The sequence below is a fragment of the Lactuca serriola genome, chromosome 8 (assembly GCF_051521515.1).
Source record: "Lactuca serriola cultivar US96UC23 chromosome 8, Lser_US96UC23_V15, whole genome shotgun sequence".
Taxonomy (NCBI): Eukaryota; Viridiplantae; Streptophyta; class Magnoliopsida; order Asterales; family Asteraceae; genus Lactuca; species Lactuca serriola.
This window is the reverse complement of record NC_136415.1, coordinates 314,484,518-314,509,288: the sequence shown is the minus strand read 5'-3', so window position 1 is coordinate 314,509,288 and position 24,771 is coordinate 314,484,518. Positions and strand designations below refer to the sequence as shown.

The window sequence follows — 24,771 nt, the reverse complement described above, 5'->3', positions numbered from 1 at the left end:
TCAGTACATCGTCACCTCAGTTATGAGATCAGGGAAGCAGTGGACCACTTGGGTTCGTGTATGTTAATGGCTACCGCTAGTCTGGGAGCCATCATTTTTAGTCTTGGATCTGATGATGTCAAGTCGTGAAACCCCAAACCTTCGAGTTAAGACTCGGATCAGTGAGTTGAGTGGGGACCCAGTGAGTTGGACAGCTCAGGACTCGGAAATCTGTAGACTCGGCGAGTCATGGTCTGACTCGGCGAGTCGAGTCACGAATGAAAGGGATCTCAGAGCTTATGAACTCGGCGAGTCAGTAGGCTGACTCGGCGAGTAGGGTCAACCTGGAAGGTTGACTGTGACCAGGACATTGACTTTGACCAGAGTTGACTCAGTTGACTTTTGAAGGACTGTCAGACTAAGTTTCATTTTGACGTTGGTAGTTCAGAGAGCTAGAGGAGCAACGGCTCAGAAGTTGGTCAGTTAGCAGCCATAGGGTTATCAGCAGAGCTCAGCAGTTCAGGTGAGTTTCCTTCCAGTAGGAACGGGTTTAAGTCCACAATGCCGGCCCGTTTAGCTAGCAGTAGTTTCCGGACTTCGGTCCGATGCAGTAATTAGTATGTTTGATGCCTTCGTGGCTCAGACAGGATTTATGTGTTATGTGTTCCGGGCTACGGCCCAATGCAGTATGCAGTATACGTGTATTCATGCTAGTTGATATGTTTATGTTATGCTATGTTCAGTTATTTTCCGGACTTCGGTCCGATGCAGGGGGCAAGGCCCCAGTTAGTCCAGACTTCGGTCCGATGCAGGGGACAAGGTCCCAGTCAGTTTCCGGACTTCGGTCCGATGTAGGGGGCAAATACCTAGTTAGCCCGGACCTCGGTCCTATGCAGTGGGCAAGGCCCAGTATGTGCTTTATATGTTATTGTATGGTATGTGGTAGTTTAGGGGAGCTCACTAAGCTTCGTGCTTACGGTCTCAGTTTTTGGTTTTAGGTACTCAATTTTCAAAAGAGGAGCTCGGAGAGTTTATAGTGCACACACCATAGTCAGTTAGCCTGGGAATGTTTACTCTGATAAAAAGATTATGTTTTGGATTAATAATCGGAAATTATGTTATAACTTATGATGCAGTTTTATTAAATATGGTTTTATTAATATTTTTAAAAGAAATTTTTAGTTGTGATTTTTGGGTCGTTACAAATTTCATCATCTAAATTGGAAGTGCGTTAGAGCTCCTCTATAAGGTGTTTAAACTTCACAGATCGTTCACCTTTTGTTTTAATTATGAGGTTCTTTGAATGTTTCTATCCTGATTTTTTGAATTCTGACTTGTGTAATGTTGATTCATGTATGAGATATTTATTTCATTGATGAAAGTCGTGAATGAGAATTTAAGATTTTTATTTTAGAAGTTCATTGATGAAAGATGACTACATTTCTACAAGACCTTTTTTTTCAATTTGCATCTTTGGCTTTAAATCTCCCTGAATTGACTCTCTACCAGCTAATACTAACAAGATTTTGCTTGATAGAAATCAAGTGTGAGTTTATTTCCATATATTTTCGGTTTTAAACTTTCTAGATGTCCCACTGTACTTATGGGCCTGTTTGTGTGGTCATGCACACTATTTATATGGTATTCTCAATGCATATTTTCTTGACTACATATTTGTACACATAAACACATTCAGGGACTTATGGCATTCAATATTGTGTTAAGGTTCAAAAGTGACATTTAACTTGTATTTAGATGTTTCTTTCTCATTTTAATTTTTATTGTATACATTTTCCTTCTTGTTTTTATTTTTTTGGTAGCTGATTACTTTTTTTCATGTGCTGCAACTTGGTCTGACACCAACTATTTTACCTGTTCAGATGGAATGTAACGTGTATGCCCTAGAATTTCTCAAAGCAATATTTTTAGTGTTGATGGTGATCCACAATGTAAAGTCACTGAATACTCCCAAGTTCGTTGAACTTTTAAATTCGTTTACAACATTAAATATTACAGATACAACTTTGTTGTTTCGTTGTGTTTTCAGGTGGGTGATTGGACTCATCCCTTACATGTGCAAAATATGGTTCGTAGACCATTGTGTGCCATTACAGGTTTATATAAAAGAATTTTTTTTAAATATTTTGAGTTTTAGCTTCTTTTTTTTGTCCTTTATTTCAATCTTGTTTTTCTTATTAATGCCTCGTAATTTTAAAGTACAATGCTATAATTGGTTAGTCTTTTAAAAGTATATTTTATGTATGTGTAAGTAGGGTGCCTATAGAGTTGTTTCAGATTTTATCTTAAAAGCTTAGTTCATAGAAACTCTCGTAGCCAAGTTGACCAACGTGTTGAAGTAGAAAAGAACACATACTTCACAACATTTAAATGTAATCAATTTACTTCGCCCCTTATTTTATGTGTAGGATGTTGGCATACATGTTCATCGAGAAGTAACAAACTGATATTGCCATGAAGAAAGAGAACAAATAAGTCACGATTTTCATTTGGATGGTAATACCTTCTCCCTTTTTTCTTTTCAATTACAGATCACCTGGAAAGCTGCCTTTTGTATATTAAAGTGATTGTATTGTGTGATTTCAGGAGTAGTTGATCTGCTGAATATGAAAATCAACCGTTGAAGTTCACCGATGAGGACTGGAAACAATTATTTAGTTTCGTAGTTTTATATTGTGAGTGTTACCAGCATAATATTTAGGCTTATTAGATTTTGAAGACATTTATGTTTCAAATATTGAGAATATTATTGTTAAAAAACCATTTTAAGGAATAACCATATGGTTCCTACCTGTAAAAAACAAAATATCATTGTGTTATGTTAAAATAAGTATAAAAGATCGGTCCAAAAAAACCAAAACAACCCCTCCCTTCCACACCCCAAAACTCAATCAAAAAAGAGCATATAAAGACAAAAACACTGGATTAATTATTGAAAAACTATTTGTACTCGTTGCTTAGCGCGGGTAAATGGCTAGTTATTATTATTATTATTATTATTATTATTATTATTATTATTATTATTTGTTTAATAATTTATTTATAATTGTGTTTTTGAACTTTTCCAAAAAAAAAAACAAATATTCAACTTCTTTCTGGATCTTCAAAAATCTCTCAAAACCAAAATGTTTGCTTAATTTTGAACGCCTAAGGGCAACATAGACATCAACAAACATTCTTTGTTTTCCACATAACATCCATTATCAATAAGAATCCATAACGATTGAGAAATTTCTAATATAGTCGATATAACATCCATAATCCATAAGAATCCATAACGATTGAGAAATTTCTAATATAGTCGATATAACATCCATAATCCATAAGAATCCATATCGATTGAGAAATTTCTAATATAATCGAATGATTTTCAACAGATTTAACATTAGGGTTCGTTTACATGAACCCCACTCAAACCTCTCAATTACCTTTTTCATGTTTCCAATCCTCTACCCCTATTATTTTCAACCCTTCTGTCACAAAATCATAGAATACCTCAAGAAGCCCTCACTTCTTTTTTTTTTTTTTTATAGAAAACGAAACTGTAGCCCAAAGTGATAATTGGAAATCCCTAGTCAATTATTGCAAGCTATTTTAAAAAAAAAAATTATGATGCCTTTTACTATAAACAGGTTTTTGACCTGGATAGCATATTTGGTGGAATGTATATAAGCTTTTAGCACCATTCAAATAAATTATCCTCATTTTTAAGGTCCATATATGTTTTAAAATGAACACTCGTGGTTGATTATTTTATCTTCGTTCTAGCCTTCTAGGCATACCTGACTAAATTGTGGCCATATATTGTGTTTTAAATACGTTTGTTATAATCTGGTCCCACAAATGACTAATCATAAGGCTATTATCATCATTAAATACGTTTGTTACAATTTGTTTTCTCGAGTTTACAAGATGTAAAAAATGATAGATTTAGACTTTTAACTTTTTAAATAAACATGCCACAAGTTTGAGTGTAAATGACATTAATGACTTCTGACTAATATATTTGATATGGACATTTTGGTCATATTGCTTATTTCCAATCAACGTATTCCTATCAAATAATGTCTAATTATATTTATTAGGCGGGTCTTTTAAAGACTTGATACAAAAAGTGTAATACTTTGTGATCATTAAGTATGTTGTAAATTATTTTTGTAGATCTTTATGGTCCAAAAAGACGAATTTGGACATAAACTTTTCCAAATACACTTACTAGAAATGTCTTTTTTTTTTTTTTTTTTTAAAAAAAACTTTGAGGACATCTTTCGCATTAGAAGCATCTTTCATGCCCCAACACCTTTCAAATCATTATTAAAACCTTAAAGTGGAGACTTATTTAAGAATGGACATTTGATCGAGTATTTTATTCTTGCTCATGGTATTTTTAGGATAAAGCTCAAGATCGGGTAGAAATTACATTGAAATAAAGCGAAACACATAAAGTTGTAAACAAATCTTTTGGGATATTAACGAGATTGGAATCGTTGAAACCCACATTCTATAATGTAAAATTGCATAACTAATATATTGAATTACATTTGCCTAACATATATAAGAAGAAGAGCATCCATAATATATAGTTTAATATGAAAATTGAATGAAGTGATATAATACTTGATTAAACAATACATTGTAGAATGTTATGTTAATATGAAGTTCAAGTGTCATTGAACTCTTCTGAAAATAATAAAATCTTTTAATTATTAAAAGCATATTCATTGATCTTTGTAGAGTTCATACACTATAGAACAATTAATATGAAGTTGTTTAGAAAGTAAAATAACAATCTGTCAATCCATTAAACTCTAATAAGTTTAGAACTTTATGGATGCCTAAGAATTAATAGAAATATCAAAGAATCAAAACTCTTGAAAGATTATTGATATCGAAAACAATCTCAAATATATTTAAGAAACTATTCAAAATTATTAGAAAAAAAGTTCTAACAATTATTAATAAGCGTTATACATTAACCATTTAATTTATTCTTGGAGACGACAATTAATTAGATGCAACACCAAAGGCTTCAGGCAATTAGTTTGGAGCTCTGCGGGGATGAAACCCTAGGACTTGATGGAGTTACATTTAAGTTCTTTAATTTGGAATGACGTTGGCTAAAAAGACACCTCATTTTACCATATAGACACTCTAATTTAATTTTGAAATATATCTATTGGGTTAAATTGCATTGTTTTCCGAAAAAGCTGATTATAAATAATTAATTATAGGTTGACTTTCTAAAAAGTGATCAATGGGGTGTCCAATGGGTGTTTTATTAACAATACCCATTTGGAATGTGCTCAACCGAATCTGGTTTATTTTGTGAAGGCTTTTCAAGATTTCATAATTATTCGTAGAGGATGTAAATTTTCCTTCGTAGCCTTCCAAAAGTGGCTATTTGTTGTTTTAAATATATTGTCTCACTATAGTGTTATCCTACCTAATAAATGAAGGTTTTTTGTCCCGTGTCATCACCTAATTCAACAGGTGACATGGTATTTTTTTTTTTTTTCAATTTCATTAAAATACACTTCACAAATTATGGTATTTTTTGGCTTTGTTATTAAATTATAAAAGAATATTATCTAATCTAAAAATATAATAAAGAAAATAAGAAAACTTAAATGTTTTTCATAAATTCTCATGTAATTTGTCAATTAATGTATTAAATTTAATTTAAATTCAAATCAACTTTCTCAATTCAAAAACATAATTTTTGAAAAATTCCTTTTGGATTCACAATAATTTGCAGAAACATTGCAAAAATTGATTCATTCACGGTTAATATTGATATTTTTTCCAAATCAATTTTATAAATTATTAAAAATATAATGCTTAACAAAATATATTTATTTAACCCCCCCCCCCCCCCCCCTCCCCCCTCTTCTCATGTATTACTCGGGTCTCACGTCTAATTGGATGCCAATATAAGATCACTACAAAATTGTTGGCAAATCGGTTATGTTGTCTGATATGGAGATTCTTAATTGAACCAAATGAGTTATGAGCTACAATTATTTAGGTTGTTCATGATTTTAGAGGGGATATTATTAGATTTGAGGGTTGTACATCCACAAAATGATTTAAAAAGGTTAAAGTTTCAAGTTGTTTGGAGCAACAATTATTTTATACAATTCCAATACAAAATCATAAATGTAGCAAGGTTGCGCAAGAGACGTTTGATGTAGTTATCCTTTACGATTTTTTCGCCGGTTTTGAAATTCAAATGTCATTGCTTTTTGGCACATCTAACGTGACAAAAATAATTTCATTCTTATTTTTCGTTTTCAACTCATTGCCTTTTTTTTTTTTTTTTTTTTTTTTTCCAATCATCATACGATTTCAAGAAAAGAAAAACAAAAAATTCCCTAAAATGAAAAGGTATAAATCTTATAAAAAGTTGGCTGAAAATTTAATCTTTTTATACAATTAAAAAAACATTTTGTTTTGGAAATAAGATCAAAGGAAAGAGAGAAACAAATCAAATCATGGAAAGTTGGCCAAACATATACACACTCTTTCTCTCTCTCTCTCTCCCTCTTGCCAAATCAAAAAATATTCCTTCTTACCAGACAAGATTGGGACATGAAATAAAACCATATCTTCATCAAATCAATTCTCAATTATTAATTTCCTTCCTTTAAATCTTGTTGAGTTGTTTCCACTCATCTTTTTTCCTTTCTTTCATTTTTTTATTATTAAATAATAACAATCATATTGTCAACCAAAAGCTTAAAAGAAATAAAAACAACCCACTTTTACAAAACCAAAAACAAGTAAAATTCCATCAATTTTCAACCATACTTGTTTAGGAAATTAGCTCAACAATAACTATTCTTCTAAAAATCAATAGTTATTCAATCTAATTTGAGAAAATATTTCAATTGTGTATATTTATAAAATTAAGAAATATTTTCACATCCGGCAGGGGTAAAATCGTCATTTTACATGTTTGTTACAAAACTTTCTTACCCTGATTCATAATTTATTTACCCTAAAAATTAATTATTTTTTTGTAAAAAAGGAAAAGAGAGAAATACATTAGAAATTTAGAATCATATCAAAATTGTAATATCTGTAAATTCATTGAAGAAGAAGTGGAGAAGCCATAGGAGAAAAAAAAAAAAAAAAAAAAAAAAAAACAACTTTTAAATGTACAAGTACTTGCCTTACTTGTCTATGATGTAAATTAATAAAAGATGAAATTATCAAAAGGGAAAAATTGAAAAATATTAGGCTTGATCGGAGTGATCGTAGTGATCGGAGTTGGTCACCTTAAGCCGCATTGTTGGGGACTCTAGTTGTGACGGAGAAAAGGGTGGCGACCTCGGAGGCGTTGATGATGATGATGATGTCGACGGAGATTGTGGCGGAGATGGGGAAGTTGAGGGAGAGACCATCGGCGGAGATGGGGATGTTACAGGTGACACCGTCGCCGGCGATGGCGAGGCGGACGGAGACACCGTTGGCGGCGACGGCGATGGCGATGGCGATGGTGATGGTGAAGGTGAAGGGGAAGGCGAAGGGGAAGGGGAAGTTTCGGACATTTGTTGAAGTTTTCTTTTGTTGAGACTTCCTTTTTCTTCTTTGTTGTTGATGTCATTTGTAGGGATTGTTCCTCGGTTTTCACCAAACATGTAATCTTTCAATCGTTTGACGTCGGAAAGTTTTACAGGCTTTACAATGAAATCCTCCGCACCTTCTTCCAAACACCTGAAAATGATGACATTTGTCAATTCAAATTTTCGGATTCAAAATTCACGATTAAAAACTACTTCAATCAACTGATGAAGGGGAAGACGAATATGATAGCAATTGAATGAAGTAACAACTGATTAAATGATCTTCCATGAATAGTTGTCGTTTACTAGAAATGGAGAAAAACAATACCTGTCAATCCGTGCTACGACGTTTTCTGACGACATGATCACTACTGGCACCTCTCGGAAAGTTGCTGAACCCTGAATCACCAAACAATCGGAAGAAGAAAATAAGAACATGAATGTAGAACAATTGAAACGAGAATGTAACGAATTAGGGATTACGAACCTTGATTTTTTTGAGCAATTCGTAACCAGTCATTCCAGGCATACAGTAATCAGTGATTATCAGATCCACTTTCAATTCCTGAACAAATTTGTGGAAAGAACTCAAGTGTTATTTACTTATTTTAGATCTATGGAAATTTCAACCTTCAAAATCGAAAACGATATGAGAAATAATCTCACATTGACGAAATCGGACGAAGATTTCTCCTGATCAAGGCCTAAGTATTGTAAAGCTCTCCAACCGCTTTCCACCGCCGTGACTGTCACAATTTTAAAAACTCCGTCAGCCGATCATTTCTCCGGCGGAAAAACAGAATACGAGAGAAATGAAATCTACCTTTACATGAGGTGATTTTAAGTAAACGTTCAATGACTTTCCGATCAACGAGGCTATCATCAACAGCAAGAACATGAACATCATCAAATTCGGTGGTGGTGGTCTCGGATGATGACCTCCATCGTCTTGAAAACAAAGCGTTTCTTGCCATGAGTGGAGGAATTGGTGGGATAAGGATTTGAGAAAGGAATTTTTGATATATAAATGGAGACGACAGAGAGCCACGTCTCCATCAACGAGATGATGACATTGTAGAAGATCATGAAAATCTGATGAAATCTACTTTAATTTTTTAAGAAAATACGCTGAGATTCTGAAATCCACTTTGGTGGTGACCCCTTTGATTTTTTGTTATTTTTTTTTCACTTTTTCTTCTCTACCCCCACATGTGTGTGTTCTTGACTTCATCAATATATCAAATGAAATGAAATGAAATCAAATCTTCTCTCTCTTCCAATATATTTTCCCCCTTTTTATGTGAAATCACAATGGGTTAGGATCAAATCATGTAATTTTGGTATGGGATGAGCTTGATTAGGTGTCTTTAATTTTTATGAAGTAATAGTAAAATATTATTATAAGAATTGTAAAAGTGATTTACCTTTTTAAATCAAAACAATTTATCAAGTTATATAACTTATTTTTGACTATATTTGACGTACTAAGGTTATGTTTGGCGGACTAGCTGTAAAGCTAGCTGTTAGCTGAAAAGCTAACTGATGGCTGAAAAGCTAGCTGTTAAATAAAAAGGTAGCTGATAGCTGAAAAACTAGCTGATAAAAAATAATGTTTGGTAAAACTAGCTGAAAAGTTAGCTGAAATATATAAAATTACATAAAAGGACATGTAAGAATATGTGTTTCTATAATTCATTAAGGGGCGCATTTGGAAAATTTTAAAAAAACTCCTAAAAAGCTAGTCTAAGTAACTTTTCAAAAAGCTAGCTTATCAGCTACTTTTTAGCTTACCAAACACGACAACATAAAAAAGCTCGAAAAATAAGCTAGCTGTGGCGTGCCAAACACAGCCTAACTAAAAACCTAACTGATCGTTGAAAAGTTAGTTGATAAAAAATAACGTTTGTTAAAACTAACTGAAATATATAGAAAGAAATTTTACAAGAATGTGTTTCTATAAATAATTAAAAGGTACATTTAGAAATAATAATAATAAAAAAAAACTCATAAAAAATTAGTCTAAATGGTTTTTATAAAGTTAGCTTATAAACTATGAGCTTACCAAACATAATAACATAAAAAAGAAAATTCAAAAAATAAATTGGGTTATCAGTCAGCTAATTGTAGCTCGTCAAACATAATTTTACTAAAAAATATAACATTTTTTAAGAACTTGACACATTATCTGAGAAAATATAAATATAAATTAAATAATAAGTAAATGGATTGGAATTGTAATTTTTACGCTAAAGAAATAGATTGCTTAGTTGAAATTTTTGAGAACTTATAGTGTCAAGAAAACGTGAATAAAATATTTTCTGCTAACTTAAAGTACGTATATAAATATATTCGTAAAAAACATACATATACAGAGTGTGTATATATACACTTTGGTTTTGTGCACACATGAACTAATAGTTGTGCACAAATACAAATTCCTGACCTCGTTTAGTTAATAATATATTTATGGATTAGCACATTCGCCATCAAACACAACACTTTGTTTTTAATATATTTATACAGTTATAATAACATAAAATATAAGATAAATTTATAATAATCCATTAAATATAAGAGGTATTTTTGAAGATATTTAAAATTAGAAAAAATATATACAAAATATTATATGTGGTGTAAATAATGGTGAATTATTTTAAATCTGAATAACAATTTGTAAAAATATTGCATCATTTTGATGAAAAAAAATAATATTGTAGTCTGGAAATAAACTTTAAACATATGTGTTTTTTTTATTCAAGTGTAGTTATAGAGTTTACAAGCAACCCATAATTTTAAAATTCTTATGCTTTATGGTTTCTCTATTTTCATTATAAATCATGTTAAATCGGAATTTGTTAAAAATATAATGTTTTATGGTTTTTCTATTTTTATTATAAATCGTATTATAAATCGTGTCAAATCAGAGTTGTTAAGAATATATGTTATTCTCTACTTCATTTGTTACATTTTAATATAATTTTGTCACGCGTTATATGTGAATCTTGAACATTTTAGAATTGTGGTTACAAATGTCGTGAAAGCTTGAAATAAGGGCATGGTTGTTTTTTAAAAGAAAACATGCATTGAAGTGCACTTACATGAAAGTGACGACTACATGATTATTATTGAATGTTCGGGTATAATTCATCCTAATACCAATATAATTTTTAATAATTATACTTATGTTGAAAACTTTTTTAGATACTACGTTATTATATTTACAAAAAGCATCTTGCCTAATTATCGGGTAACCGATTGAAGGTGTCATATATGTTTACATTGTTAGCATGTATTTATACTGTTTTTTTAGCCTTTTAAGTTATGTGCTTTCTTCGTAGATATGTTTGCCTTAATTGTTTTCTATTTATAGCTTTGTTTCTTTTCATTGTATGTACAATCCGATCGATAAGAAACGTTAGCCGTTTTGGTAGGGGTGAGTATATTAACCGAAAAATCAAAACATAACCAAATTAATCGATATAACCGAACCATTTAAAACCGAATACATATGATTCGGTTATGGTTTTCATCTAAAACCGAACCAATAATATTAATAAATATTTTTAATATAATATAATATTAAATATATGGTATGTAATTATATTAGAAATTCAAAATTTAAAGAGTAATTATTTGGAATTAGATAAATATAAGTAATTTTCTATGAATACAATTATATATACACAACCATTCACTTTTTATAACAATGGACTTTACGTTTATCAATTTTTATAGAAAAATATTTTTATTTTTATGTCATCTTTGACCGTTATGATATTAATCATTAACCATAACCATTAAGCGACTAAAACCATTAACCAAAACCAATATTAACCACTATCCAATGGTCATCCATAACTTTTAAGTTTGACGGTTAAATAAAAGTTTTTTGTATACTCTCACTGCCACATGTCAAGCCTTTATTTGATAGATTTTTTCTTCTGACTCACTTCGTTTTTTTCCCATAAATTTTTTAGCTTTAGAAAAAAGAAAATCTGAAAATCCAAAATTCTTAAAATTTAATTCTCTACGATAAGCATGATCATAAAAATTTGAAAAAAAAAATATTTCTTTTTATAAAAAAAACCCAGAAAAATATCCCCAAAAATCATAAAAATTTAAGGGATACGTCTACTTAATATATACTAGTGACTTTGTAAAAATATTTTTTCAAAAATAATTTTTTTGAAATATTTATTTATAGTTTTAAGAAATATCATTATTTTTAATAAAATATTGAACATAATATGATCCAAAATATTTATGATTCATAAAACACTTTTGATTCAACTTCTTTATGATGTTTAATTTGTTATGATCCAAAAATATTTAAACTCAAATATTTTATAATTCATAATTATAGCTTTTATAATTTAAAATTAAATGATTCAAAATATATAATGATTCATAATATTTTTTGAACAAAAACTATATTTAATTGAATATATTATTGATCTAAAAACATATGATTCAAAAATGATTTGATTCAAAATAATTAGATTCAAAATTTTATGATCCACAAAACAATATGATTCAAAAAAGTATTAACGGAAAATATTATGATTCTTCATATTCTTCTTATTAAAAACTTTATAATTGTTAAACATAAAAAACTCAAACCGATATTTAGTTTAAAAAATCAAAAATATAAAAAAACCAAAATTTAAAACAAAAATAAAGGAAAACACTAGTACCTGCAAGTATGTAGTGTATATATATATATATATATATATATATATATATATATATATATATATATATATATATAAACCAAAAAAAAATACAAAAAATTAAAAATGTTAAAACTGAGCATATATCTATTTAAATTTTGTCTTAAATTTTTTTAACAAAAAATTAAAAAAGTTAAAAAAAAAAAGGAAAATAAATAATAAAACTCACTAAAATGACGTTCCATTGACGTTCATCACACGTGATTAAATCATCGGGTCCATATTAGTTACCACGGACATGGTTCGCATGCGAACGCACCACGACCAAGTATTTGGGTTTAACGTTTGTGTCATTGACGAAATAGGTGGTGGAGAATTGTCCTTCCAATCGTCACCATTTTTTGAGTCATCACCAGAACCGGATCATATATATATATATATATATATATATATATATATATATATATATATATATATATATAGTAGAAAATATAGAAATTCATAGTTTTATCGTTTTTCCATTGATATCAAATTCGATAATTTTTTTCTTTACTTTTTTTTTATCTGTTCAGATTCATACTTTGAATCTACACAGTGCGGATTCACGGTGTTAATTGAATAGACAAAAAAAAATCGAATTTTATATAAATGGAAAGAGGATAAAAAGTTACGAATTTAGATATTTTTAGATTTTTTTCGATAAAGAATAAGTTCTAAAACTTAAAAATATAATGGTTCGTTGATTCTATGATTTAAAAAGGTTCATTGTTTATATATATATATATATATATATATATATATATATATATATATATATATATATATATATATATATATATAAGTTCAGATATTTAAAGTAATTATTGTGTTACTGTATGCATAAATGTGGATAATTTACAAATTTGTTTAATAACTTCCAAAAATAATCCTTATAATCATGGTATTGACTTTTTACCTAATCTATACGGTTTAAATCTCGTTCCCTCACCTCCGACCGATCCCATCATTAGGAATCTCGCAGGTAGCTAATCCATTTCTTTCTGATCGATGGCGAAGAGGGTATCTCAGGGGACTGACGAGGCCAAAGAGGTAGATGGGAAGGAGCAACGAGGCTGCGTTCTTGCTTCTCCGTCGATAGGGTGCAAAGGAGGAAAAGGGATGCATAACAAACTCATAGAGCGACGCAAACCTACGCCTCCGCTTCTCTCGGTCGTTGCCTCTCAAGCAAGCCCTCACCGCCGTTAGCCAATATTCTCCCCTGTGAACCACCTGTCGGAGACCATCGCACTCAACAGGTAAGGTTCGTTTTTGTCCGATTTTTCCTGTTGTCGAGTCCTCCCTAATGTCTATTTTTTTTACTAGCTTTCACTCTTTTTTCTTTTCCCTGGTTTCTGTTATATTTCTTTGTTGTTCTATCAATTGATGCATAACAGATTCATAAAACAACTCTAAAATAGAACGAAATGTGAATCTTTTAGAGTTTATGCAACAACTTCTTTCAGCTTCCAATAGGTTCTGTATGCATTGCAGATCTTCAATTCAAAGGAAAATGGAACGGAGGAAGTGACCTAAGTCATAGTTTGCTTCCTCTTCTTGATATTGTTGTTCTTTCTCTCTCATCTATGTTCTCACTTCAGATTTCATGAGATGTGTATTAATGCTAATAATAAAACAAAAGGGGGCTTTCAGTTTACACACAAACAATAAAAAGACCACACATTATTTGTAAATAAAAGATAGAACTGAAATACGGAGGAGTTATATTCTATAACAATTTTTGTTCATTACGTGAGTTTGAATTTCAAACCCCAAATTTTCTGTTATGTAGCACTTTGCTTGTATATGTGTTTGTGTTTCAGTTTTCAATTGAACCTAGATCTTATTCTTAAGATGCTTATATGATAACTGGAACAATTTGAAGGTGTTTTGTTTGTTCAACTCTGTAATAGTTTGAAGGTGCTATCTTAGGTTATGGAACAATGTTAAAACAATGAGGTTTAATCTTCAAATGGGGTTTTTTTAATTTGATTTGATTTCAATATATAGAATGGATGTTTGGGTTGATTGTTTGACAGAAATCAAAAAAAAAATGGATTTGTTTAGGTTTATTTTCTAATTCTTTCAAGGTGTAATATTTTTGGTGAATTTGGAATTTGTTATGATTGTCTAATTTTTACAGGAAATTGAAAGTTGTTTTGATGCACACCAAACGCTCGCTCAAATGTTTCAACTGGATGATATTTCTTCGTTTATAATATTCTATAAGAAAAGAATGTTTTTTTATAATAATCATGAACGTATTCTGTTAGAATGCGACCAATTAATATAATTATTGGTAAATGAATTCCAATTCTATCAGAATGGAATCATGAATTCCAATTATGTTGGAATGGATTATGAATATGTTCTCACTAATTTATTCATTGGATTTGTTTCCACAGAACCCGATGCTTGAAGAACAAACCACGAAATTTGAACAACGTCTCTTAGCAACATTATTCTTTTAGAATGAATTAGTGTTATTTGTTAGATTTTGATGCTTTTTTTCTCGATTTGAAAGTTTTTTAGTTTTATTATTTAACAATAAATGTAATTCTTGACAATTGTTACATGTATTCTATAAGAATTAATATAATTTTTGTTTTAATTCTTCAATTGCTGGTTTAGGAATATGTTATTCTACAAGAAATATGTTCAAGAATATATTTTTATTATTTTATCGTTCTAGAATATTTTTATTTTTGAACATACTCAAACATATTCTATCAGAATTTCCGAATTAAAAACCTTATAATTCATAAAATCAGATTTTTAAAATTAATAGAATTTATAATCCCTTAAAATATGCAAATTTCCTTTATTAAATATATATTAATTGACTAAAATACCATTCTAGTTAAATTAGATAGTATTTTTTTGATTATTTTTAATTAAATAATATTTATTAATCACTTTTTTAACATAAGTAAAATGATTGGCCCACAGTTATGAATACAATAACACAATAATTACTTTGAATAGAATAACCTAAACCTATATATATATATATATATATATATATATATATATATATATATATATATATATATATATATATATATATATATATATAACAACGTTCTTAAATATTTATGAACCTACATTTGATCCTACCCAAAATATGTTGGGATCTCTTTATTTAGATGGAAACAAAAAGGATTGTACGACCTTATGATCAATATCATGATTTTAGCAACCTTGGTGCATTGTATTTTGTTGGGTGTGCATGTGTTTTCGTCTTATATTTTATATTAATAATTATTTCTTTACGTTTTTTTTAACTGACAAATATTATAAGGGACGACCGACTAGCAATGTACTAGGCGGGCCCAAAAAAAGGAATTACAATTGATTTTGGATTACAAACATTTCAGCGGGCAAGTACACCAATCAGCCCAACTATACTGACAATTGATTCTCCTGTGTCTAAGCCAAACGAGGACAAGAGACTTAACATTATCTATAATCTGGAAGGGGGTAGATCGAATGCTCCTAAACACCCAGTCACATCTCTTTTTCCATATTAACCATATGGCACCATAACAAACACTAATTAGATTGTTTCTCCTTCTCTGACATCTCCCCCAAGTTTTTACAAATCTGATGAGTTCTCCGATGGTTTGGAATTGTGGATTCGGAATATCGCACCATTTAAACATCAGGTCCCATACTGTGCTCGCCGTTGGGCAACGAAACAGAACGTGCTCTGAATCTTCGTCCTCGAGATGGCATTAGGAGCATGTTGAGTGTAATACTGTGACTCCTCTCTTCTTTAACGCCACATTTGTTGGGATACGTCCTAGATTAGCTTTCCAAATAAAAGTATTGACCTTTAAGGGAATATCATGGATCCAAGGGATGATTACTTCGTTGTTCAACGGTTCTACATTATCAATCTTGAGTCTGATCACCTCTACGTGAAACGTACCATCCTTCGATAAGGGACAGTTCCATGTATCAGGTTTTGGGGTTGGCTGGTGTTCTCCAATGACATCATATATCATCCTAAGACTATGAATTTGATCAGCAGATGTAGGGGTTAATCTCCATTCCCATGTGTGACCCTCTGCTTGTACTCTTTGACTAACCCTGCAAGTCTTATGTCTTTCAAGCTGATAAAGTTCTGGGAACTTGTCTTTTAATGACTCACTATCGCACCAACTGTCCAACCAGAAGAGGGTGTCGTTACCATTCTTCACCTGTTTCTTTAAAATGTCATGAAAATTTGTCCCCACCTTAGTTAGGCCAGTCATCACTTCCAAATTGTTTTTCCACACACCTGGAATAGTTCTTTTTGATAAAATGTTAGTGGGTTTGTTATGCAAATTATGAATTCCCATAATTACACGGCTCCATAAGGCTGTTTTGTTTGCTTTTAATGCCCACCATCATTTGACAATCAATGATATGTTAAAGGCCTTGAGTGAGCCAAGGCCAAGTCCCCCTTTCGCCTTTGAAGTAACGACCTTTCCCCACGATACCCAAGCTATTTTTCGTTTGTTATCACTCCCACCCCATAAGAATTGTCTACGAATTTTTTCAAGAGTGTCAATAACTCCCGCTGGAGCCACAAATAGAGAGAAATAATACAATGGTAAGCTGCCAAGTACCGCTTTGGCTAAGGTTAATCTTCCTCCAAAGGAAAGCACTTTCTATTTCCAAGGCGAGAGTTTTGCATAAAAACGATCAATTATGGGCTTCTAGTGTTTCTTTAACTTCATATTTGCGCCTACTGGGACCCCCAGGTATGAGAAGGTCAGCGAAGATGGCTGACAACCCAAAGGTGCCGCCCAACGAGATACCTCCAACCTGTCAACTCCGACACCAAAAACCGTAGACTTGTTGAAGTTGACCTTCAACCTAGACGCCACCTGAAAACATCTTAATACCCCTTGCTAAGTTCTTAATGTTGCTTTGACTCCACTCTCCCACGAAAATAGCATCATCGGCATAGAACAGGTGAGAGAATGAAATTTCTGAATGTGGAATTTTTATTCCATGGAAAAGATCTTTCTGGCAAGCCGCTTTCACCGCGATGTTGAGTCCCTCCATAGCGATTATAAAAAGGAATGGTGACAGCGGGTCACCCTGCCTCATGCCTTTTTCCATTCCAAATTCTGCAGTTGGAGACCCATTTATAAGAACTGAAAGTCTAGCTGATTGAAGACACCCCTTAATCCACATACGCCATTTATCTCCATACCCCATTTGAACAAGGATCGATTCGAGGTACTCCCAATTAACAGAGTCGAAGGATTTTTCTAGATCCACCTTGAACAATAGTACCTATTTTTTCACCTTCTTGGCCCAAGCACATATCACATTTACAATTAGTGGTCCATCAAGAATGTTACGTCCCTTTACGAATGCAGTTTGGGTATCTCCAATGTTCATGCCAATCACCCCGCTGATTCTATTAGCTAAGATCTTGGAAATTATCTTATATAGACATCCAATTAGACTAATTGGCTTGTAGTCTCCCAAGTTCAATGGGTCTTTTGTTTTTGGTACAAGCGTGACGAAGGACGAGTTACACCCCCGCTCCAACTTCCCGTATTTCTCGAAATATCTAACGAATTCCATAATATCTCCAGCCAATACATCCCAATATTTTTTAATAAAATCAAAGGTGAAACCATCTGGGCCGGGTGCCTTATCCCCTCCCCATGCCCAAACAGCTTGTTTGATTTCTTCAGGTGTGAAGGAATCCTGAAGTCTAGAGCTACAGGCAAGATATATCCTATTAAATTCACTGCTGATAAGCCTTGGTCTAGAAGGCCACCGCTCTTCAAACTTTTTTTTTATAGAACGAAAATACTTCCCTTTTAATTGTTGCCACATTTGTGTTCCAAGATCCATTGATAATCAAATCGTGAATGTAGTTCTTGCTCTTCTTATTGTTCACATACCCATGGAAAAAACGAGTATTCTCATCTCCATCAACAGTCCATCTTAATCTGGCCTTTTGTTTTAAATCAAGAACAGCCAATTTTTCAAGCTCCGTTATCCTTTGAAATCCCAGTCTCCTTTCTACTATTTCCGATTCTGTTAACGATTTGGATTCAGCAACTATATCTAGATCATGTAAACTGTGCTTAAGCTTCAGCAATTCCTCCATAACTTTAGGGTGATCCCTTGCTTTCCACTTCTTGAGTTCATTTTTAAGGAATTGAAATTTGGCTGCCAGATAAGCATCCGGATTGCCATATCCCCTGAATTTCTCCTGTGCTTCCTTAATAATCTGCTCAAAACCGTCTCTTTTCATCCAAGAGTTGAAGAATCTAAAAGTTGGTTTTCAAAATCAGCTTTACTGGTCTGGAGTATGACTGGGCAATGATCTGAAATTTCACTTGGAGCAGCTGTGATTGACACAGAAGGGAATTGATATAGAAAATTATTGCAAACTAAGAATCTGTCTAGTTTGCTCATCTTGACCTCCGTCTGGAAGAAGTAGGTGAATCTATGTCCCCCCATTCTAAGATCGTGTAGACATTCTTTTTCAATGAATTGATTAAACCAGAAAGCTTCAGAAGAATTAAAAAAAGAATTATATCTTTCACTTTCCTTCCTTACGGTATTAAAGTCTCAGAAGATTATCCAGGTCCCAGTTTTGACAGATTTAATCTGGCTTAAGTCTTCCCAAAGCTTCTTTTTGTTTTGTGGATCATGAGAACCACATACGTTTGCAAAAATCATTTGATCTTGAACACCAGACCACTTACCTATTATGATTAAGAAATGCCTCGCCTGTATGACTTCTTCTACCTGGAATAGCTTGGTGTCCCAAATGCTGAGTAATCCACCTGATCTTCCGGTGGATGGTGTTGCTGCAAATCCAAAATCTCCGTTATACCAACAACCAGTTACGTCTATGCTATTTTCATCGGATAGCTGTGTTTCCTGTACACCCAGGAAAGTTGTGTGATATCTCGATGTTAACCTTCTCACCCATGAGACCTTATACTCTTCTCCGATACCCCTAATATTTAGACTTAAACAATTCATCAGGGGTCGTTTGTCTCTCCAATTACTCCCATTGTTACCAGTAGTACCGGGTTAGACACATCAATCTCGAAGCCAAGTTCCTTACCAATCTCGACTATTTTATCCACTTCCATAGAAAGAGATCCGGATGAGCACGAAGATGCACCATTTGAAATATTCTTAGGGTTTTCATTCAGATCGATGCTTGAGGGGTTATGGTTAATTTCAATTGCGTTCATTTCTTTCTGCGCCAAGACAGAAGGGTCTGGTTCTGATAGGTCTACCATGTGGGAAATTGTATTAAGGGGAAAATTCGACCCGAGAGCATCATACCGTTTTCGTTTTCCTAAAGACCCGGAGATGACTTGAGTTTGGACTGGGGTGTATGGTTCTCCATCAATGTTAAGAGATGGGAAGGGCCCAAAACACCCATGGGGAAGCCTATTAATTATATTCGCATGGGCCATGGGAGGAGGAGTAGTAATTGTTTTATCGGGCCTAGTCATATCTTCTCGATTTTGGGGGGTTGAGGACGTAATGTTACCAATTATTACTGTATGATTATGAGGTGGCGATTCATATGACCCCATAGGGACTGCCAACGAACTTTGTGGACTCCCAGATGTCTCTTGGAATTCTCTAATCAGCTCCGTCGATTTCTCCGGCATAACCGAGGTTTTGCTCGCCGCCGACGACCTTTCACCCTGAATTTGATCCACCCATGCAGCTGAGTATTCCTTGCCTTAGGTGACTGGACTAATTTCTCCTTCCTCCTTTTCACCGTCGACTTCCTGCATCCATGTATCGGAGATTCCATCTTCGTCATCATTTTCTTCATCAGTGCCTCCGTCTTCACTTAGTTCTTCTTTTTCATAGTAATCTTCATTGGGGTCGAATTTGAAAGGAAACCAATATTCATCAAATTCTATAATACCAAGTTTTATAAGTTCACCTTCAAATGATACAAATATTTCTTCATTTATTCTCAACCTTCTTTAAGTGAGAATGCCGATTTTTACACAGGAGAGGTCAACACGGTTAGGGGGTTCGTCGAATGGTGCAATTGTGGTCCCATATCCTTTTGTTATTTTTGCAAAATTACTTTCCCCCCAAAGATGTAGAGGAATACCCATGATCCTGATCCATGCAACCCTATCAAACCTTCAATCTATATTATCTCCCTAGTCAACCCACTTCAAGTGTTCTTGCCATCGTTGCTTATTATCTCTGAACTCCTTTGCTGTGATAGAATCGTTGAATTGTAGCAGGACTTTCAACCCTCCCACGTACTTGATTTCCATGTAAATATCATTTCTGAGTGATAGCAGCTTGGGCATGTGTCCCAAGTGATCTAACAAAATTGCCTCTCCAATGAGTGATGTCTTCCTTAACCAACTTTATGCGTCTCTGTGTAGGACAATATGTGGGGAGATTGAGAGCGGCGTCGGGGGTGAAGTGTGTATATTCTTTCTCTGGTCAACAACTTCAACAAACGTCCTATGATCCCTTGACCTCCACCACACCCCATGTAGGGAATTTTTCATAGTGAAGGTGTTGTTTTTTCTCCCAGTAGGATTGTTCTTTGCCATGGTCGGAGGTTCTTTTCTCTTATGCAGCGCCAAATTCACCTCTAGTTTTCTCCCTCTAACCATTGTGCCGTCAAGCCTTTTCTCCATCTCTTTTACATTTTTCACATCCGTGAATCTGATGAATACATAGTATTTTCCATTTTTTCCTTTTCTCAACCCCATGAATACATCCGTCAATCTACCAAATCCAATAAACGCGTCACTAATCTCCTTCTTTGTGGCCTCCTTTGGAACATTTGTAACAAAAAACGTGGTTATCACTCTATCAACCTTCTCTGCTGCTCTTCTCCTTCGAACTTCCTTCCACTCCATCGTTTAGTTTTATCCGAAAATTTTTCATCTACTCTAGAGTTTGAATTAATGTTTCTTTTTGATTTGTGGGACATATGTCATGAAAAACATTTTGTATAGAATATACGTCGGTCATGATATTGGTATATAAATGACCAATTTGTTTTGCATCTCATTTATTAGCATATATTTCAAACAAAAACATGATATTTTATGAAATAAGTGTTCTACTATGATACTATTTTAAATTTATTGTATAGATGTTAAATTCAAAATACGTCAGTACAAACATGATTAGATGAAATTTTGATTTATTGAAAATGAAGTTTGGAAAATTAATTATTTTCATCAATTTTTTATAGTTGTTTTAGATTAATATATTGAAATTGAAGAAATTAACGAATTATATGTTACAACTAGTCGGAGCATTTTAGTCTTTGTGATGTTGTATGTTGCTTACATACTACACATAGTAAATAATGTTCCACTTTTAAATAGTGTAAAATCATAGTTAAGTAATCATTTTCTATTAAGAATATGAGAGATGATATTATACATCTTTTCCATCGCGATCGATTGGGACATATTTGAAATGCAAAACATGTTAAACCAAAAAGGTTCATAGATACAGTGTCGGCCCAATACATGGGCGAGACGGGCCTCTGCCCGTGGCAACAAAAGGAAAGGGGCATAAATTTAGCACACAATATAAATATTATAGGTATTTTTTTGGCCCAAAAATGAGTTCAACATCTTCTGAAGTGATCGGATGTGCCGCTTCTAGACTACGACTCTTGGAGGCTGGTTCCCGTATTCCCAATCGTCGCCTAGAAAGACAAACGGTCAAGATGTTAAAGACGAAGAGTCGATTGGTTTCCCAATTGTCGATTGCTCTAGAGGATCTTACTCATATACCTAATAACTAGATAACCTCTCACAGTCTCCCGATTTCTGTCAAGAGCAAAAGAAGTATTGTAAATTTTCCTCCTCTTTTTGATCTCTCGATTTGTGAATGCTTTCTCATCTTCTTATTTATGGGTCGATCAATACCTATCTTTGATCTAAACTCATCAAAGTTTACCTATCTTCGAATTTCAGTAATTTTCATATTCTGGTTCAACTAAATTTCTTATTTATGTATACCAAATTTGTGGTGGGGTTCTCCCATTCCTGATTTCTGTGGTCGTAATCCGAAGAGACAGAAGACTCAAAAGTTAAGATTATGAATTTCTGATTTATTTGATAATATTTGGAGAGTAGAGATATAATTATTATTTTCTGATTTATGATTATCTATACTTGTGATTTGTGAATTTCTAGATTTCATGTATTTTTTCTTCATATTTTTGTGTTCACATTTAGGACTCAGGTATATTTTTCTTAATATTTGAAGGTTTTTTGAGGTATAATGTTTTCATTGTTGCTTATAGATTTTAGTATAATGGATTCTGGTTTGTGATTCATTTTTCAGATCAGTTATATATTGCAAGTCAAAACAGATACTTTGCAAGTCAAAACATAAACTTTTGTCAGGTTGTATCTGGCTTATCAGTTGTAAGTATATTAGTTGAGCTTGAAATATGATTTCTCAACATTGGTAAATACAGATTCGAAATTGTTTTTTATTTTTTATTTTGATGTATTAAATACTAAATTATTCCGTTTTGCGGATTTTCAATGTCAAAAACAATTAACATATTTTGTGATTTTAGTTTTATTATCATATTTTCTCTTATATAGTGTTAAATGGACTTGGCTAACATAGAAGTATTACAAGGTATATCTAATCTTTAAAAGTTTAATATTGATTAAGGATTCACATTTATTTAACTAGTGGATTCATGTTTGAGTGCACATCGATTGCTTCAGGCTTGATGATTGTAGATAGTGAGGTAGTGAGGTAGATTGTCAATTTATGAGAATGTATTGGTAATGTTATTAGCTATGAAGGGTATAAATATAAAGTTGTACTAGTGTGACCCTTGATTATTGTCGATATTGTGAGGTAGATTCTTAATTTTAGTTGGTGAATATATATTTGTAATGTATTTACCTATGAATGGTATAAATGTAAAGTTGTACTAGTTTGTAATTCAATTACTTAAAAAAATTATTGCAGTTTTGTTTTACTAAATTTTTATATATAATTCTTTTGTGCATTACGTGGTACAAGTGGGAATCATTTTATATTCTCGCTCTAGGTAAGAAAAACTAGTGGACCGGCCCTGCATAGATGATATCTGAAAAGAGTCAAAACTCCAAAAGAGTTTATACTTATGTAGTATGGTTTAGAGTTGTGGTGAGCTAGTATCCTAGTTGCATTAATAAGATGGATGAGTTAAATCTCATATGCTTCAATTATATATATATATATATATATATATATATATATATATATATATATATATATAATGCACAACTGCTACTATAATGTCCCCAAAATACCAATAAAGTTTTCATTTTTAAACCATCAAATTCATACAAACATTTGTTTCAAAACCAATCTTAGTAAAATATATATCTCAAACATCTGTTTCAAAACCAATCATAGTAAAATATATATCTCAAACATCAGAGTAAAACAATAATAGTAAGTGCAAAAAAAGTCATCAGGGGATGTAAAACCTACAGATTTGGGCTAGTCAATTAAGAGATAATAAACGTTAAAAATGACTTATTGATAGAAGATTATTTAGGATAAATAATATTATCCAAAGATATAGTATATGTCACAAGGATTCTGTACATATAGAGAACGCTGAAATCCGACTTATAACGATGAATTTATGACCCGTCGAAGTTTTGTAATTTAAATCGGCACGATTCTGTGTTGGATAAAATAATTTTTAGCCTTATTGATTAGATTTCATTAAACCGATAGCGTGGATATAGGAAACGTCTAAATCTAACATCATTAGAAGAAGTTATGATTTTTCTAAGATTCGTTGCAGTAATGTATAGCTTAGAAATCGAATTTTAAAATCGGTCGATTGTTAGCCAAAACAATGTAAAAGAGAGTAGATGATCTCGTAAATAAGAATCCATCAATATCAAGACAGTCGAGAATGGATCTCGTATGCGAAAGTTATGTACGAAACTTGGTCTCTACTTTTCGAACGCGACAAATTCTATACAAATTAGTAAATTTGAGTTAGAATGAGAATTAGCCGACGAAGTCTAAAAGAAAGTTGATGTCTATGAAATTATGAATTTGTCGATATATAGAACGTCATAAATGGAGCTCGTATACGAAAGATATGGACGGAAATTGGTCCTTACTTTTCAAGCGCGATGAATTCGATATAGATTTGTAAATATGAGATTGAATGAGAATTAAGTTGGATTTAGTGTCTTAGCCCATAACTATAATTGGTATGTAGTTGACCCGAGAGTAGCATGGTCCATTTGGGTTGCATGGCACCAGAACAATTTGTAAGGATGGACTTTTGAGAAGAGGATATTCAGGATTTATTAATATATTATAAGTTCTAATATATTAATATGAAATCATATTATTTAATTAGTATTGATCAAGAATTAATTTGGAATTAATTTTGTGATCAAAAGAGACTAATTAAATATAAGGGGTTGATTTGGTAAATCATTCATTCTTATGGTGTGGGCCAATGATCCATG

The 24,771-nt window shown here is 32.3% G+C and overlaps 2 protein-coding genes across 2 annotated transcripts; both read right to left on the bottom strand.

Annotated features, from left to right (window-relative positions):
- Positions 1-7,058: 7,058 nt before the first annotated feature.
- LOC145067382 (two-component response regulator ARR7-like) lies at positions 7,059-8,639 on the bottom strand. The gene is made up of 5 exons (XM_079014535.1): positions 8,386-8,639; positions 8,229-8,308; positions 8,050-8,127; positions 7,891-7,961; positions 7,059-7,713 (listed from the first exon to the last, which is right to left on the bottom strand). The coding sequence occupies exons 1-5, from the start codon at positions 8,534-8,536 to the stop codon at positions 7,233-7,235; spliced, it is 861 nt and encodes a 286-aa protein (XP_078870661.1). The 5' UTR covers positions 8,537-8,639; the 3' UTR covers positions 7,059-7,232.
- Positions 8,640-17,131: 8,492 nt separating this feature from the next.
- On the bottom strand, positions 17,132-17,479 carry LOC145068250 (putative mitochondrial protein AtMg01250). The gene has a single exon (XM_079015207.1). It carries the CDS (start codon positions 17,477-17,479, stop codon positions 17,132-17,134), a length of 348 nt encoding a protein of 115 aa, XP_078871333.1.
- Positions 17,480-24,771: the final 7,292 nt, after the last annotated feature.